This window comes from Chiroxiphia lanceolata, chromosome 24, assembly GCF_009829145.1.
Source record: "Chiroxiphia lanceolata isolate bChiLan1 chromosome 24, bChiLan1.pri, whole genome shotgun sequence".
Classification (NCBI taxonomy): Eukaryota; Metazoa; Chordata; class Aves; order Passeriformes; family Pipridae; genus Chiroxiphia; species Chiroxiphia lanceolata.
Window position 1 is genome coordinate 3,432,419 of NC_045660.1, and position 17,618 is coordinate 3,450,036.

Consider the following 17,618-nt stretch of genomic DNA (forward strand, 5'->3'; position numbering starts at 1 on the left):
GCCTGTTTCCTGCCAGTTCCTGCCTGTTTCCTGCCAGTTCCTGCCCACTCCTGCCCAACCCTGCCCGTTCCTGCCTGCTTGGGCATTCAGAGGGGCTGATCCCACCCTCCTCTGTCCAGCTCCCGACTGGAAGCGGTGCCACCCTGCCATGTCCCCAGCCAAGGTCCCTTGTCCCCAGCAGTCCCGGTGGCAGGAGCGGGTCAGGGCGGAGGCAGAGGGCTTGTGCTGACCCTGCCGTGCCCCGGGGATCCACGTGGATTCAGCCACGTGCTTTTCCATGCGGTTGTGCCACCACAATCGCCCTGTTACCACGGTCATGTCACCAGAGCCTGTCCCCAGTTTTCCCCTTCGGTGTCGTGAGTGTGAAAGCTCTCGGGGACGGCGGGTGGGGCCCAAGGTTGCAGGGACCTGCATGGACGGGCTGAAGGGAGGGACCCCCATCCTGTCCCTCCCCCCTCTCCCTGTGTGGGTGCCCCAGGAGGGGCGAAGGGGTTAAAGGGTTTTGCTGCGGGGTGACTGCAGGCTGGGCAGGGGAGGGGGCATCGATTTTATGTTAATGCTGGGCTGCATCGATCCGGGTGGAGGGACAACTGCTGGGGGGCACGGCCACACCCCCACTCCCGGGGTCACCCTTCACAGAGCCCCTGCAGCTCCCAACAGGGTCAGCCCTGGAGCCGGGAGCGATGGGGAGGTGGGGAAGGAGGCTGGGACACCCCTGGAGGTGCTGCAGGCTCATTTTTGCTGCACAGCTCGGCCTGGGGGCTTAATGGGAAGGCGGCTGTGGGTGCTGGGGGAGGGCAAAGCTGGGGGGGCTCTTCCCCTCCTGGCTGCATCCCTGTGGCGTCACAGCTGCAGCATTTTCAGAGAGGAGCCAGAGCAGCTCAGCACCGCCTTCCCTGCCCCCGGGGGTTGATCCAGCGTCACCAGGTCCCCTCCTGCTCCCCAGGACCCCCATCCCCGTGGTGCCCAGCTCCGGACGGCTGCTCTGCCAGCACCGTGCCAGGCCGGGCCCACGGCGGGGGCTCCCGGCGGGGGGCTCTGGATCCAGCGTGCCCACCCCGTGCCAGGAGCGCGGTGGGCGCAGCTGCGAGCCCGCCGCAGATGGCCGGCGCCGCAGACCCTGGCACGGGGGAGCCGCGGCACTGCCACCCCTCCCCGGGGGTCCCCTCGACCCCGAGGTGCTGCTGGGGACCCTCGTGGCTGTGCCTACCCGCAGCAGGGCGGGGGTTTGCCCCTGTCCCCCTCGGCCCCGGCTCCCCGGGGACTGGCAGAGCCCGCAGAGCTCCTGGGTCGTGGATCGGAGCCACGTCTCCGCGGCAGCGATGGCCAGACAACAGTGGAAAATGGCCAAAAATGTGGGTTTAGGCTTGACCAGGCTTGAGCCTGCTGGTCCAGGCCTGCAGGGGCTGTGTCCCCAGAGAGGAAACTGAGGCACAGATGGGTTTTTCTGCAGTCACCCAGCAGCTCAGCACCAGTCGCTGGGAGGGGACACCTTTTTTTCCCGTGGAAAAACAACAGATAATTGGGAAGAGCTGTGCTCCGACAACAGCAGCATCTGTGACAGCAGTGGGGAAGCAGCAGGATTTGGGGACGGAGGTTTCTTAGGCGTGGGGACGGTCAGGTGACAGCGCAGACACAGGCGATGGGGAGGGGGCACAGCGGGAGCCCTGCTCTGCCGGGCACGGGGCTGCTCGGAAATTGCTTTATTGGGAGAAATCTGGGATGGTTTTGCTGCTGCTCCGGGGCAGCCTGAGGCTGGAATTCAGGGATAAATGGGGCTCTTCTGCTGCAATTACATTTACGGAGGTAAAATCTGTCTGGCTGAAACCCTTCACAGATGTCGGGGGGCAGGATCCCACCCTCCCCAAATCCCATTGGGGTCCCTGGACGGTGTAACTCCTGTATCCCAGCAAAGCATCAAACACCTTTCGCTGTACCCTCGGCCCCCTGTCCCCGCGCACCCCAGATCTCCCCCACACCACCCCACTGCCCCCAAACCCCCTACTCCCACCCCGGGGAGCTGGTGGCTTTTCGGGTGACAACTGCCACCACCCTCCAGCCAAGCCAACCCCAGCTTTGAGGGGACAAACCCAGGCAGGTCCTCCTGATCCTGGCCACGGGGGTGGCTTCGCCCCTCGGGTTTGGGAAGGGGGGTGGGTCGCGGGGTGCGGGGACACGGGCTGAGCCGGGGACAGCGGTGGCCCCGGCTCGGCAAAGCAGCCACTAGATGGTAGCGTAAGTCCACGCCAACGCTGCTGACACAGCACTTGGCTGGGAGAGGGGACAGGGTGCCCGGGTGACCCGGGTGGCCCTGGGGACCCGCCTCTGCCACCCACCTCCCCAGCTGCAAAGCGATGCTGGCAGGGCTGAGCACCCGCGGGGTTGTGACACGAGAGGCACGGGCACAGCTCACCCACCCCCCGTGTCCCCTGCCATGGCCACGAGCCACCTGTGCCCACGGGGATGCATGGGGGACCCCACTCCCAACCCCATCACACCCATCTCTACCCCAAATCCAGATCCCAAAAACAACCCCAAAGACACCGCAGGGCACAAGCCTGACTTGAGGGGGGACAAACCCAGGCCTCGGGACCCACAGGGGGTGACCCACAAGGTACCCAGGTAAGCCTGGGGGTGCTGGGCACCCACAGGAGCCTGGCAGAGGTGGAGTGGGGGTGTCCATCCCACTGTGAAGAGCCTCATTTTCCTCCTCATCCTCCTCCAGCCCTGCCCAGGGCTCCATGCCAGACTGATATATATATTTTATGATAACTATAGAGATGCACTTCAAACCTGACAAAGGACTTTGACAGTTTTAAGCATCTCTTTGATTAATACATGACCTTTTAATGCTTCGGATTAAATTAATAAATCTTTTACATTCTAACCCATTCCGCTTGCAATGTCATGTTTTTTGCACGACCTCTCTCTCTTCCCTGCCCCGTCCCTCTGTCCCACTCCCCTCATCCCTGCACAGGTACAGTGATCCACAGCCTTGCAATATTCATGGGGCTCAGAGCCCTGCAAGGCGAGAAGGGAGGGATCCTCCTCGGTGGTTTTTTTTTTTTTTTTTCTTTGAACCGTCCCTAAAAATAGCAAGAAAATTCAAAGCTGACATTCAGGGCGAGGGGACGAGGAAGCCTGCAAAGTTGCTCACTCAGCCACCAGCAATTGCAGCGATCCTGTCTGCGTGTGCAGATTCCTCTGCTGACCGGGCTGGAGCCCAGGCCTCCTCTCTGCTCCGCTCCCAGGAGCGATGCAGTCCATGCCCCATCCTTATCCGGGGTGTGCAGAGTCCAGCCAGTCCCAAATCCAGTCCCAGATCCAGTCCCAAATCCAGCCCCGCCAATCCCGCTGGGGCGCGTGGAGGGGACGGAGCTGACGCCTTTCCAGCTGCAGCAGGTCCCTGCTGGAAGGCCACTCTCAGCTTGACCCCAGCTCACCACTTCCTCCCGTTCCAGCAGTGAAACTGGGGTGCCCAGGATGCACCCAGGGCATGGATTCCTCCCTGGCTGCCTGTTGATCCAAAAACACACGTCCAAGCCCAAGCTGCCCCACGCAGGCAGAGGGCTGCTGTGGAGCCAGGTGCTGTGTCTCTCCCTGCACCCATGTGTTATTCCATCGATGACTCACGTGTTATTAGCAGCCAGGCAAAATTCCCAATTCCCTGGAGTTAACCCTTCACTCGTCACTCACAAAAACACGATGTCATAACAAACATCACCGGTATTATCTGCTTTAATTATATTGTATCTACCCGGCTCCGGGAACATTAACAGCGACGGAGACTTGATGCCGGGGGGGGGGGATGCTCCGTGGAGCCATGGGGAGGGAGGTTATGGGGTGATCAAGGAGCTGGGGGGGCAGCTCCCTGCTCTGCCACCGTGTCCTGAGTGGTCTTGGTCACCACCTTCCCTCCTGGCATTCCCTCTGGGACAGGGCCAAGAGGGGACGCAGCACTGCATCCCAAATAAACTGGAGGAGCAGGGTGTCAGCAAACAGCAGAGATGTTTCCAGGCCTCAGACAGAGCTTTAGTTTAAAAAAAAAAAAAAAAAAAAAAAAAAAGAGGGGAGGGGGGGGCAAAGGAAAACAGGAGGTGCTTGGCTCCCTGGGGATACCTGGCTCCCTAGGGGTGCGTGAGGGCTCAGGGGTGCTGAGTTGGAGAGGGTGATGAGGCGCACCCCGGACTGTGAGGGGGGGCCGCAGAGGGGGGGGGGAGGGGGGTGTATCCCCAAATCCTGCATCCCTAAGAAGGGGGTGCGCAGTGCGGGTGCAACCCGGGAGAGGGCAGCAATGCCCCGCGCATCCCACTGGGACCTCGGGGGAGGGGGGTGGGGGGCAGCCCCGGGGGTGGGGGGTGTTACCCTCCCGTCGGGGTACCCCCCACCAAACTCTCCCCTCTCTGTAAGTATCCCCCCCCCTCCTCTCCCAGCGCGGCGCGCAACGGCCGCGCGCCCATTTGCGCCCCTCCCTGCGCGCTTCGCAGCGACTGGGAGGAGAGAGGAAAAAAAAAAAAAAAAAAAAAAAAGGGGGTGGGGGGGGAGAGAAAAGGAAGGAGGGGAAAAAAAAGAGGGGGGGGAAAAAGGAAGGACTACAAGGCCCGGCATGCCCCGGCGGTGCTGCACGGCTCCCCGGGGTGCCGGATGCTGGCCGTGCCGCTGACAGCGGAGCGAAGCGGAGCCGCGGTCCCCGCCGCGCACGGAGAGAGGAGCGAGGGGCTGGGCGCGCCTGGCCGCCGGCTCTGCTCCCCCCCTTTTATCCCAGCCCCCACAAAGCCGGGAGCGGCAGAAGGCAAGAGAGAGGGAGGAGGTGGTGGAGGAGGAGGAGGAGGAGGAGGAGGAGGGAGGAGGAGGAGGAGGAGGAGGAGGAGGAGGAAGGGGGGAGGCAGCGGCAAGCCAGGGCTCTGCTGCGCTGTGTCTTTCTTTGCTTTCCGCAGGCGGCGAGCGGCGGAGGCGCAGAGGGGAGGTCGGTTCCCCTCCGCCTCCCGCTCCGCTGCCTTTTGTGTGTGTGTGAGAGGCGAAGGGGGGGGGAGAGAGAGAAAAAAAAAAGAGGAGGAAAAAAAAAAGGGGGAAAAAAAGGGGGAAAAATAGGGGGAGAGAAAAAAAGGGGGAAAAAAAGGGAAAAAAAATAAGCTGAGCGGTAGAGGGGAGAGAAAATCCCGGAAAAAATAAAATAGAGGGGTGGAGGGGGGGGAGAGGGAAGGAGGAAAGAGCAGGCAGGGGACGGAGGAGGGGGCGGGCTGGCAGGAGCGGAGTTGCCTGGGGAGAATGTGAGCAGGAGGCGCTGGAAATGCTCTCGTTGAAGGTGGCGAGCGGTGCCGAGGGCTCCGGGACCCCCGCGGCCGGTCAGGACGCAGCCCCGGCGGGCGGCAGGAGCCTCCCCAAGCGGGCGGGCTCCGAGGGGCGCGGAGCGCAGGAGCCGGCGGGTGAGTACCGGGGACCCCCGCCTTTGTGTGGGGCTGGGAGGGGGGAGGACACACGGGACACCCCCTTTGGGCAGAGCGGGAGGAGGGGGGGGGAAGGAGGCGGCGTGTCGCGTGTGTGTGTCCCCCCCGCGCCGTCCCCTCCGCTGAAGTTGCGCGGCGAGTTGGTGCCAAATTGCCGGAGTTTAATGGCACTTGGGGCGGGGAGGGGCGTGCGGGGGGGGAGGGGGGGAGCCCGGGGCGAGCCCCCCATTGCAAGGGGGGCTGCCATGTCCACGAGTTCGGCCGCCTCCCCCTGGACAACCCCCCCCGCCTCTTCACCCCCCCCGGGTGCGAGCGGTGAGTGACAGCTGTCAGAGCCGGCTCCGGCCACTAGAAGGCAGAGCCTGTCAACAGCGCTGGGGGTTAGGGGGGCTCCCCGGGGGACATGGGGACCCCCCGGGGCACGGCATCCCACCCCCTTCCCCTGGCAGCCTGGCCCCGGGAGCGGCGGGCTGGCCCTCGAGGGGCAGCCCCGGGGGGGGTGGGGGGTGAGGGGGACGCGTGAGGCGCGGGGGGCTCCCCCCCAGCCCCGCCGGTGAAGTTGCGAGGTCTGTGGCGCGGGGCTCGGCGAGCGGTTGTCACTCCGGTGCCTGTCATCCCCCCTCTGATTTGTTTTTATCGATCAGCTGATTTAACACCACCACCACCACCCCCCCCCCGCGCGGCCCCTCGGTGCTTGTGATGGGGACCGCGGGGGACCGCGATGGCTTTGGCGGGGGCTGGAGTCGCCCCGCGGGGGTCACGGTGACGCCAGACCCTCTGCCCACCTTGGGGATGTGTTTGGTGTCCCCAAGGCCCTCGCAGGTGGAGACACCTGGGTCCCTGCTTGTTTACGTGCTGTGGGGGGGACGACGTGGCCGTGCCCACGACCGAGTGGCCTCGTGCATCCAGCCCCCTCGGCCCGTGGCTGCCAGGAGAGCCCCCCAAAAGCGGCGGGGTGAGCTCATTGTGTGCCACAGCGCGCGGTGGAGTCACTCCAGATTTATCCTGGCGTGACAGAGAGCAGAAGCGAACCCCCGGGGCGGCGGGCACGGATCCTGCCCCGCTCGCTTGCCCACCCTGGCGCCGGCGTGGTCCGAACCGGGGGAGGGGGGCGCGTGGTCCGAACTGGGGCCCCGTGGTCTGAGTCGGGGGCCCCCCTCCCAAGCCTCCCCGCCTTTCCTCGCCCCCCCAGGTGTCCCCTTACACTGGCTTCTCCTGCTGGGCTGTGGAATTTGCAGGGGAGGGTGGTGGTGGTGGTGGGGAGCGCGGGGGGAAGAGGAGGGCGGAGTGGGGGTGGGGGGGGGGGCTGGAGAAGGGATGGCGCGGCGCCAAATTCCGCTCTGCCATGTCTCTGTAACCTGAATAGGCCAACTCCATCCCCGGTGCGAGTCCCCCGGGGCTCCGCCGCGCTCCGATGCAGTCAGGCGGGAGGTGGCTTTCGCCCGGGTTGCTGCCGTGTCCCCCCCGCTGACAGCCCGGCAACCCCAGCCCCGGTTCCCTCCCGGGCACCGGCCGGAGCCACCGCGCGCCCGCCGGGAGCCGGTCGGGCAGGAGGCGGAGATGGTTTGGGGGAGAAAGGTTGGCACCGTGGCAGGGACGGGGTAGCCAAGGACACGCCGGGAGCGGGGCTGGCCGGCGGAGGAGAAGCCATGGAAGCCCATGGAAGGTTACGGGAAGCCTGGGGGGGCCGGCGCTGCCCTGGCCTCCTTAGAGGAGGCAGCAGAGACCCGGGGCAGGCTATTTCTGCTGAGATCCCGAGGAAAGCTCTGGGAGAATTGTGGGCTTCTATAAATAGTGTGTGTCAGCCGAGTGGAAACAGGGCCTTGAAATGCTCCTGCTATTCTCCCGAGTGCTTGGAACCAGCTCTTGGTAAACAGGGCAGCGGTGGGGAGGGCTGTTTCCTTCTTCCGGGCTCGGTAACAGGAGCGGGAGGGATGTGGGGGGGATTTTTTTGCCTGGCGATATGGCAGCGTTCCCCCCCGGGGCCGGCCGGCTGGATGCCGGCCTGTGGCCGGGCTGCCCGGATGCGGGATGGCCCCTGAATGCGTCGCAGATGTGTGTCGTCCCCCCCCCGCCTCCGCTGCCGTCCCCTCCCCAACCCCGCCGCCAGCCAAACTTCGGGGCCGGGATGCGCCGTGTGGTCCGGACATGGTCCTCGGGGAGCCGGCGGTGCCGGGGGTGGTTCTGGGGGCGCCGGGGCTCAGCTCGGGCCGGGGGATGCTCGGCACACCCCCTCCTCTCACCGGCCCGGGGGTCTGTGGGGTCACAGCCCGGCTGCCCCGCTCTCCACCGCGCATCCGTCCGGGCTGGAGTGGTTCCCGCTCTGCCTCGGGGCACATGCTGAGCGCTGCCTTGCGCGTGCTGGAGGGCAGGGATTTGATCCCGTGGGACCTTCCCAGGCATGTCTGGACAGCCAGGGTGCTGCGGACCTCCTTCCTCGGGGGGGTTCTAAATGCGGAGGGGACGTGGTGACATGTTCCCAGGGTGTTTGCTGGCTCCAGGGTGCATCCTGGCAGTCCCAAGTGCCGTGGTGAGCGCTCGGCTTCCCATGACGACCCGGCACCGCGCTCGGTGTGACCTCCCCTCACGCCCGCACCCCAATGCTCACCCTGTGCCGCAGACAGTGGCTCAAAAGCTGCCTTAACGTTATTTCCCTTAAAAAATAACACAGAAGGGAAGCAACTGGGCTGCGCTCAGCTCCCCAGTGGGAGTTTTCAGGGTGATGTGCAGCAGGCTGTGCGGTGAGAGGGATCCAGCGCGCTCCTGGTGGGATTTGGTGCTGGACTCGGAGTTCACCGGGGTGTCACAGGCCTGGGGGGCTCACCCTGTCCCCATGTGCTGCCTGCCTGGGTGCTCAGTGCCAGCACAGCAGAGCGTGCCCTCAGCGTGGGTGGGAAGGGGCGAGCGCCAGTCCGGTGGTGTTTTTTTTCCTCTTCCCTCTCCATCTTTCTTTTTCTTTTTTTTTTTTTTTCCCCTTTTTTCTTTCTTCTTTTTTTTTTTTTTTCTTTTTTTTTTTTTTCCCCTCCCTCTCTGTGGGTTGAGCGTTGGGGCGACAGACAGGGAAAGTCTGAGCAATGGTCTCCGTGCTGGTGCTGTCTTCAATCACCGCGTCCCAGAATCCCTCGCTCTGGGCCTTCTAGGCACAAGGGCTTACAGCGAAAATCGGCAGCTGCAGCTGCGAGTGAAAGCACAAGAGCCCGGCTGGGTCTTTGGCATCGGCAGGAGAGCAAAAAAAAGCTGGGGGAGGCGAGGAGGGAAGGGAAAAGGAAGGGGGATGGGGGGGGGGGAGGAAAATGTGCCCTGTGGTTTTTTTCCAGGCTTTGCCACCGAGGGTTGTGTTTCAGAGCATCGGTTCCCGGGCGCGGGAAGAGGCGGGAGGATGGGGGGGTGCGGAGCGATGCCTCCGGGGAGCTCATTAAAATCTGTCGGCTCCCCCCTTTCTCCGGCCGAGGGAGGCTGGATATGGAGGGAAGGAGGGGAGGGACGTGCTGGGAAGGAACATGCCGGCAAACCGGCTGCCCGGTGGGGACAGTTGCCGGCCCAGGCAGGAACGCTGCCCCCGGGGCTCACCTGTCGGAGCACGCCGGGCGCGCCGTGCCAGCGAGGCCGTGACAGGGGCTGGCGTGTGCCGCCACGCCGGGGACTCCCTCGGCACCCGGGAGAAACTCCCCGGACACCCAGCCGGGCCCAGGAGCGGGGATGAGCTGCCACGGTGCCAGGGTGGCGGTGGGTGGGTCATGGGGGTGTTTGGGGGGTGCAGGGGGTCAGCGGGGTGAGCGCAGGGAGAGGGGGTGTGAGCGGGAGCTGTTGGCACGTGCGTGGGCAGCGTTTGGTGCGCAGGGAGAGTTTGGGTGTGCGGGCATCGTTTGGTGTACAGGCAGAGCTTCCTGTGCAGGTAGGGCGTGTGGACAGGTTTGGTGTGCAGGCAGGGTTTGGTGTGCAGGCAGGGTTTGGTGTGCAGGCAAGGTTTGCTGTGCAGGGTTTGGTGTACAGACAGGGTTTGGTGTACAGGCAAGGTTTGGTGTGCCGGGTTGGATGTGCAGGGTTTGGTATAACCAACAAGGTTTGGTGTGCAGGGTATGGTGCACAGGCAGAGTTTGGTGTGCAGGAAGGGATTGGTGTGTAAGGACTGGTGTACAGGCAGGGTTTGGTGTGCAGGCAGGGATTGATGTGCAGGGTTTGGTGTGCACAGAAGGGATTTGGTGTGCACAGAAGGGATTTGGTGTGCACAGAAGGGATTTGGTGTGCAGGCAGGGCTTGGTGTGCAGGGTTTGGTGCATGGACAGGGACTGGTGTGCAGGGGTTGGTGTGCAGGTTTTGGTGTGCTGGCAGGGTTTGATGTACAGGGTTTGGTGTGTGGACAGGGACTGGTGTTGGTGTGCAGGGTTTGATGTACAGGGATGAGGCTGCCATGCAGATCCCAGGAGTTAAGGTAGGTCTGTGCAGGTGTTGGCAGGGGACACTCCGCCCTGGTGAAAGCACCTTCTTCCCCTCCCAGTGAAGGGGACAGACAGTGTTGGGGATCCTCTCCCTGTTCCAAATCCCACTGTGCTGGTGGGTGAGCGCTGGTGCAGCCTGGCCTGGCACGAGGCGGGGAGACAGGGGAGTGGCAAAATGTGGTATTGATCCTCTGGGAGGGAGTGCAAAGCAGCTCTGGCATCCGCCAGCTCCAACCTCTGCCCTTCCCACAGCTAAACCAGCTCCAGGCAGAGGGAGCAGCACACCACTCCATGCCATGCCATGCCATGCCATGCCATGCCATGCCATGCCATGCCATCCCATCCCATGCCATCCCATCCCATCCCATCCCATCCCATCCCATCCCTGTGTCGCCGCTGCCGCCCCCGGGGCCCTGAGCCCCACATACACTCTTCTCTCTTCCCTCTTCTCTCTTCCCTCTTCCCTCTTCCCTCCTCGCTCTTCGCCTCCTGCTGACTTCAGCGCATCGGCTTGGGCTCGGCGCCTGAACATTCCTCGCAAAACCTGGGCCTAAAATATCTGGAGGAGGATGGAGCGCCTTGGGCGAGGGAGATGAGCTCCTCAGCTGCGGGAAAGAGGGAGGCTGCTGGGCTGGAGGCAGCAGGGACTCTCTGCTCCCCGCCAGCTGCCAGCCCCGCTGGCCCCCCGGGAATTCGCCGGGAATAAATCTTGCCTGGCAAAGTCAGTGGTTTGGTTTGGGGTGGATGTGCCCGGGCAGAAGCAGGGGCGGGAGGGGAGTGTGGTGCCTTGTGCAGCGCTGGATGAGGGGCATGGGGAGCAGGGATGGCGTTGGGAAGGGGTGACAGGAGGGCACGGTGGCAGGGAGTAGGGTGACAGGGGAACAGGGTCAAAGAGTAGGGTCAGAGGGGAACAGGGTGGCAGGGAGTGGAGTGGCAGGGAACGAGGGTGACAGTAGAGCAGGGTTGCAGAGGAGCAGGGTGACAGTGGAACAGGGTGACAGTGGAGCAGGGTGACAGTGGAGCAGGGTGGCAGAGGAGCAGGGTGGCAGTGGAACAGGGTGACAGTGGAGCAGGGTGACAGTGGAGCAGGGTGACAGTAGAGCAGGGTTGCAGAGGAGCAGGGTGACAGTGGAACAGGGTGACAGTGGAGCAGGGTGGCAGAGGAGCAGGGTGGCAGTGGAACAGGGTGACAGTGGAACAGGGTGGTGGGGAGCAGGGTGACAGTGGAACAGGGTGGCAGGGAGCAGGGTGGCTGAGGAGCAGGGTGGCAGTGGAACAGGGTGGCAGGGAGACAGCAGAGCAGGGTGGCAGGGAGAGAGCTGGGTCCCGGTGGCTGAGGAGGGACAATAACTGCTGGGAGGGAGGTGCTAGGCGGGAGCTGTGTGAGAACCAGTTTGCGAGGTCCAGATTGGCAGCAGATCCTGAACCAGGAGGAGCTGAGCATCCATACGGCCCCTGCCGAGATCAGACGCGACGACAGCGACTCGGTTTGGGGGAAGAAATTGGAGGCGGGGGAAGCTTTTTTGCTGAAATGAAATTTGAACCCCAAAGTGGGAGGGAAGTGGAGGTGGGGGGCACGGCTCTCTCCACATGGTTATTACTGCTGTTTTCCACCCAGCTGAAAGGAGAATGTAGCTTAATATGGACCCGCGGGGAGGAGAAGCACTCGGGAGCGGGGATTTGGCAGGAGGGAGCTGGGAAACAGCGAGAGGAACGTAGAGGTGAGAGTGGCCAGGGCTTTGCCCAGGGAGGAGAGGACGGAGCCGGGCTGGAACAAGGCGCTATTGTTCTTGGCGAGCGGGGGGCCGGCCGCGGCCCCCCCAGACCCGCAGAGCTGGCGCGGATGTGGGGAAGGTTTTTGGGACCGGTTTTTCCCGGCGGATTGTTGGCTGGGGAGCGGGAAGAGCTCACGGTGTTCGGGGGGCACCGAAGGGAGCGGGTGAAGCGCCCGCGGAGGCGAAGGGGGGAGCGTGGCGTGCGATGGGGAGGTGACAGCAGGTGAGAGGACAGGGGCGAGCCGGGGGAGTGTTTGGGAGCAGGAAGGGGGAGTGGGGGTGGTGGGGCAGGGGCTCTGCGGCCGGGGGACGGCGTGGGGACGGGGTGAAACCCAGCGTCCCGCGTTGTGCCGCCACAGCGGCTCCTCCTCGGCGCATCTGTGGGGCTGGGGTGGGAAAGCCGGAGGGCCTTCTCCCCTGCCTGCTCTGGGGAGCCCTGTCACCCTGTGATCTGTGTCCTGCTGCGATCCCCTCGGGGCTGTTGGCGTCTCCCCGGTGGTCCCCAGCCCTTCTATCCCGCATGTCCCCTCGGTCCCTCGCCTGCCATCGCCGCCCCCGGCACAGCACCTCTGCCATCGGCGTCACGTGCCACGTTGCCACAGCCGCTGGCTGTCCCCTGGGCCACCACGGTGCTTGGGGACACCCCATGGTGCTGACGAGTGGGAGTGTGGGGAACTGGCGAGGCGCAGAGGGGCTGGAGGAAGAGGAGGAGGAGAAGGAGGAGGAGGAGGAGGATGGAAAGATGTGTCCCATGGGGTCTAAGGGCTGTGGCTGGGGAGGGGGCAGTGAGCCAGGGGCCAGGCTTAGGGCAAAGCTGAGCTTGTCCCAGCCCTTCCTGTGCTCCGCGTGCCTTGGCCCTCCCAGCCCAACTGGAAAAGAGAGACACCCCCCTTACAGCAAATCCCTGGCATTTGCTCCCCATCCCCCCAGTTCCCACCTCTCCAGTGCTTCCAACGAAGCGATGCCCTAAAGGCAGCAGAAGCACCTTCGCAAGTGCACACTAAATATTTGAACACGCTTGGGTGGCTCTGGCGTCGCTGCTGCTTTTGCCCTTCCCCACTCCCTTCCCCGGCCTCTCTGGATCCCCCCAAATTTAGGGGGTTACCCGCGGGGGCTCCTCCTTTCCTCCCAGACAGGGGTGTGATATTTTCTCAGCAGCTCTTGCCTGGAATTATTTGCTCCAGCCGAGCTGGCGTGGGGCTCTGCATGGCTGTGTCACCCCTGGGGGTGTGTGTCACCATGTGTCCCCCCCCCTTCCCCAGCCCACCCGCTGCCAGCCCCGGCCGCACGTGGTGGCACCGCGGCATCCGCGCGACGCCCGCCTCCCCATCCTTCATCCCTCCTCTTCCTCCCAGCCCCAGCACCCTGCAGCCGGGCTGGGCGCCCAACGGGGCGGGAAAGGGGGGGGAGCAGAGTTCCCCTCCCCTCCCCGGCATTCCTTGGGAGTGAAACACAAGAGCTGGCAGGGCACTCCTGCTTTCTCTGGCCTCCGCTCCTCTGGTGCCTGAACAAAGCCCTCCTGCCTCTCCCGGGAACCCGGGGTTTGAAACAGGAGAGGCGGCTGGTGCTGCGTGGCAATGTCCTCCTCCAGCTGGTTTTGGAGTCTCTGGTGGGTGGGGGACAGGGGTGGGCACGGTCCCTGTGAGGGACAGCTCTGGATGGGTACCCCAGGGTACCCGGGAGGACTGTGCCCCCTGCGAGGACTGTTGGCATCCTCCCCAACCCGGGCTTTGCGTCCCCACCATGTCACTGCCATCATATTGCTATGGAAACTGAGCCCTGGAGGGTACCACTTCAACCCCAGTTTGCCCCCAGTTTGGTCCCGGTTTGGCCCTGGCTCCCATGCACAACCCATCCGTGGTAACACAGCTTGGTGTATCCTTCATCCCACGGTCTGGGATGATGCATCCCAGAGGGAATGCATGCTCCGGCCCCCTTCCAAAAGTCCAACACCCCCCTCCTCGCCAAACAAAGCCCCCCCCTACCCTCCCCACCGCCCCCGGTGAAACAGGCCCCTGTCGGAGCGCAGTCCCCGACAGCGAAGGTTATTTTAATGGATGCATTACTTTAAACGAACCCTCCGCCATCTGTTCCACCCCCTAATTACGCATGCAAAAAAAAGCCCATCTCACAGCCAGTGCAGGAGAAAGTAAAGATATAAGTGATTTAAATGCATGTATCCGCAGCTCCGCCGGCAGCTGGGCTGGGCTGTGCTCCTCGGCTGCCTGGCGAGCCGGGCAACTTGGAGGCAAGGAGGGGAAAAAAGGGATGGTTCTCCTGCATCCACCTTGGGAAGGTGGCTGGGCGGATGGCGGGCGCAGCAGGGGCTGGAGCGTGGTGGCCGTATCCATCCATCCCTGCATCCCTCCACCCCTCCATCCCGCAGTCGCCTCTCCCCGTCACCCCCTGAAGGTTAGCTCTGCCCGCCGGCTGCCAGGCTCGGCGTGGCGGCTGAGCCTTCAAAGCGCGGGGACACGCCACCGTCCCCGGGCTGCCGCGGTGCATGGCGGGGCTGTGGGGGGGAGCACCCCCCGGGCTTGGCCGGGCTCCTCGTCCTGACGCTGTCCCAGGGGGTCCCGCGGGGGTGGGGATGGGCGTGCACGGCCCCCGGGTGACGCTGGGCCCGTGTCCCCCGAGAGAGGGGCTGAGGAGGAGGGGGTTTCCCCCCCACGCTGCTTTTCCCAAGCCGTGTTTCCATGAGCCGTCCCGAAACCCAGGGATCTCGGACTCTTGGGTGCTTGCTGGGGGCCTGTCCGCTGGGGCTGCGGAAAGTGAGGGTGGAGTCTGAACGAGCTCCCCCTCAGAGAGGCAGAGCTCATAGGTGATGGAAAACCCCCGTTTTTAAATCAACCTCCTGCTCTGGGGAGTCCCAGCGGGGACAGGGGGGTGACAACAGTGCAGGGGCTGCATCCGTCCCTGCTTTCCCCTGTGACTCAGTTTCCCCCGTCCCCAGCACAAACCACCCACGGGGATGGGATGGGTGAGCGCCGTGGCTTTGGGTGACCCCACGGTGACAGCGCAGCACCGCGACCACCATAGCAGGGCCACCGCCTGGCGCCAGAGCCACGGCGGTCCTGGGTGCCCGTCGTCCCCCCCTCTCCCTCCGTCTCCTTCTCTCCGTGCCTGACTGCAGCAGATGCGCCAGCTCTGCAGGAAGAGGGAATTAAGTTGGGCTGGAGGAATTTTAAAGATTGCTGCAGGCCTGAGGGTCTTAGATCCCCCCGCGGAGATGGGCAGTCATGCAGAATTAATCCTATCGGCAGCCTGGCTCGGCTTCAGCCGGTGCAGAGCTCCGGGAGAGCGCGCGGGAGCGCGGGGGGCGATGCTGGGGGCGGCTGAGCGAGCCCCGGCGCCTCTCGGCGTCGATGGGAAATTAATAATGAAAAATTAAAAGCCCCAATTCAGCCTTCCTCTCTCCCCCCCCCCCCCTCCCCGCTCCCTGCTCCTTCCTTCTCCCCATCAGCCTGGAGGTGGGACTCGTAGGGGGGAAGGAGGTGGGTGGATTCTGCAAAGCTTAAGGAAAACCTGTTTGCCGTAGCCAGCGGAGCCCGCGGTGGGAGAAAGCGCCAGGGACGCATCCTGCTCCTGGTGAACGGAGCTGTGGCACAGCTGGGGCTCGGCTGTGTGCCACGGGGGGCTGGCTGGGTCTGGGGTGGGGGCACCTCTTTGCTGCCGTCACCCAGCCCCCTCTGCAATGGGGTCATGCAGTGGTAGGAGGCAGGTTACGGTGACAGGAGGCAGGTTGGGGTGACAGGAGGGAGGTCGAGGTGGCGAGAGGGAGGTTGGAGTGGCAGGAGGATGGCTGGAGTGACAGAAAGGAGGTCGAGGTAGCAGGAGCAGGTTGGGATGACAACAGGCAGTTCATGGTGGCAGTAGCTGGTTGAAGTGGCACGAGGCAGGTTGAGGTGGCAGGAGGCGGGTTGGGGTGGCAGGAGCAGGCTGGGGTGACAGGAGGGAGGCTGAGGTGGCAGGAGGCAGGTTGAGGTGGCACAAGGCAGTTGGGGTGCTGTGCCAGTGCAGGGGACACAGTGACACACCGGACACCCCCACGTGCTGCACCAGCCACCCACCACATCCAAGGGGACGCCAGGATGGCATCTGGGCGCCCCGTGGCTCTGCCAGCCCTGCGGGCAGCCTCGTCCCCATTGTCCCTCCTGTCTGCGGGGCCGTGGTGCCACCGTGCCAGCGGGCTCGGTGGCTGCGTGACGCCGGGCAGGGTGGCCCGTGAGGGCTCTGCAGCTGCTGCCGAGCCCTCTGCTCCTCCGGTTTATAAATAATGCAGCACCGAGGCGTGTTGGCAGCGCCCGCACACGCCTGCAGCCCTGGCCCGGCGGCGGGCGCTCCGGGGGCGAGCGGCGGGTGCTGTCACCCTGGCTGGGTGACACTGAGCCATGTCACCCCGGTGGGGAGGTGGCGAACCCCAGTGTGTGTGTGTGTGTGTGTGTGTCTGCGTGTGTGTGTCTGCGTGTGTGTGTCCCTTGCTCCCCACGCTGTCCCCCAGCCCCACGCGCCCGGGGCGGGTGGTTGGCGGCGGTGGGTGCCCGCGGTGGGTGGTGGGTGCCCGCGGTGACCCCACGCGTGGGGACGTCCCCGAGCCTCGCGACGGTGGCGCGGATGGCGACGGCGCAGCTTGCAGGGTTGCCATGGCGATGTGCTGGCGCTAACGAACCCGAGTAAACATTAACGAGGGAGAGCCCCACGCGGGTGGGTGCGAGGGTGGGGACCAGGCGTCCTGCGGGGCTGGGGACTGCGGCGGGGGCCGTGGCATGGCCCCTGCGTGGGTGGGGGTGCACCCGGGAGATTCCCCCCAGAGGGTCCCCTCCAGGTGCCGTGTGAGGCTGTGCCTTAATGGTCTGACTGGGAGCTCTGGGCGCATCCTGGGGGACAGGTTGTCAGTCCCCTGCCCAGTTTGGGGCACCCACAGTGGGAAGGTCACCACCTTGAGGTCCCAGGTGTCCTGCTGTGCCCTGGCACCGGTGCTGCTACCCCGCGCGGGCCACTGTCACCCTCTCCCTGCAGCACCGGTGGGTGCTGGATGGGCAAGGGGGAGGATGAGCCCCCGCGATGCCCCCCGGGTAGCTCAGGGTGTTCCTGGCAGCAGCTGCCACCACCTCTGCAGTTGTCACCATGACTCAACTCGCTGTGTCCCTCCCTTTCCCATGGCCACGCCAGCCCAGGACCCGCCCCGGGGTTTGGGTGGGGGTCAGGGTGGGGGTCAGCCCCCCGCGCCGGCACCCGCACCGTGCCCAAGGTCCCCTCCAGCATTTAATGGCGCTGCAGCTCATTAAACGGAGGTGCAGGTGCCCCCGGTACCTTCATCCTCCCGGAGGGCTCTTAATGAGCGGCTGCTAACGAGCGCTCCCGCTCCCCTTCCAGCCCCGGGAAGAGGCTGATTGGCGAGAGGCACCCGGGAGCAACGCACGGGCTCCTTTCGGGGGCTTCGAGGGGTCCAGTGACCCCTTTGCCGTGCTGCAGACGTGCCCGTTGCACCGTGGAGGAGGGTCCCTGTCACAGTCACCGTGCCGGTGTCATATCTCTCCCCGGCTCCTCGGGGTGTTGTGTCATGGGCACCTGGTGCCCTGTGCCTCAGTTTCCCCTCCTGGGGGTACAGCACCCTGGGAACAGGCACTGGGGCTTGCAGACATGCAGAGATGTGGTTTGAGGCTCCTGCTGGTGCCCCCAGCCCCATTTTTGTCCCCAGAGTCACACTGCACAAGGCCACCCAAGCCTTGGGAAGCCCTTCTTGGGTCTGTCTGTGCAGGGGGGCTCCAGTGGGTTCAGCCAAGGGTCTGTGGCTCCTGTGCACCCCAAAACCATCCCAGAGGCTCTGATGCAGTGCAGGGTGGTGGGTACCCAGAGGAGGGGGGCTGGGGGGCTGCCTGGCTCGGAGGGGCTCTTAGGCTTGTCCTCCTCTTTTGGGGGCTGCAGAGGGGGATGGCCCACCCTGCACAGAGCCA

At 64.6% G+C, this 17,618-nt stretch overlaps 1 protein-coding gene across 4 annotated transcripts in view; it reads left to right on the forward strand.

Annotated features, from left to right (window-relative positions):
• The first annotated feature begins 4,690 nt into the window (after positions 1-4,690).
• AHDC1 (AT-hook DNA binding motif containing 1) overlaps positions 4,691-17,618 on the forward strand; it is a 51,186-nt gene continuing 38,258 nt past the window's right edge. Inside the window, exons 1-2 of one of the 4 annotated variants that reach the window (XM_032709957.1) lie at positions 4,691-4,792; positions 5,306-5,426. Coding sequence is in view for 2 of the 4 variants with exons in the window: in XM_032709955.1 (XP_032565846.1) it covers positions 11,418-11,607 (190 nt within the window). In the remaining 2 variants the exon portion in view is untranslated. Of the gene's footprint in view, positions 4,793-4,863; positions 4,967-5,252; positions 5,427-11,142; positions 11,608-17,618 lie in introns of those variants that run through there. The other 3 variants (XM_032709958.1, XM_032709956.1, XM_032709955.1) reach the window with 3 other exon arrangements.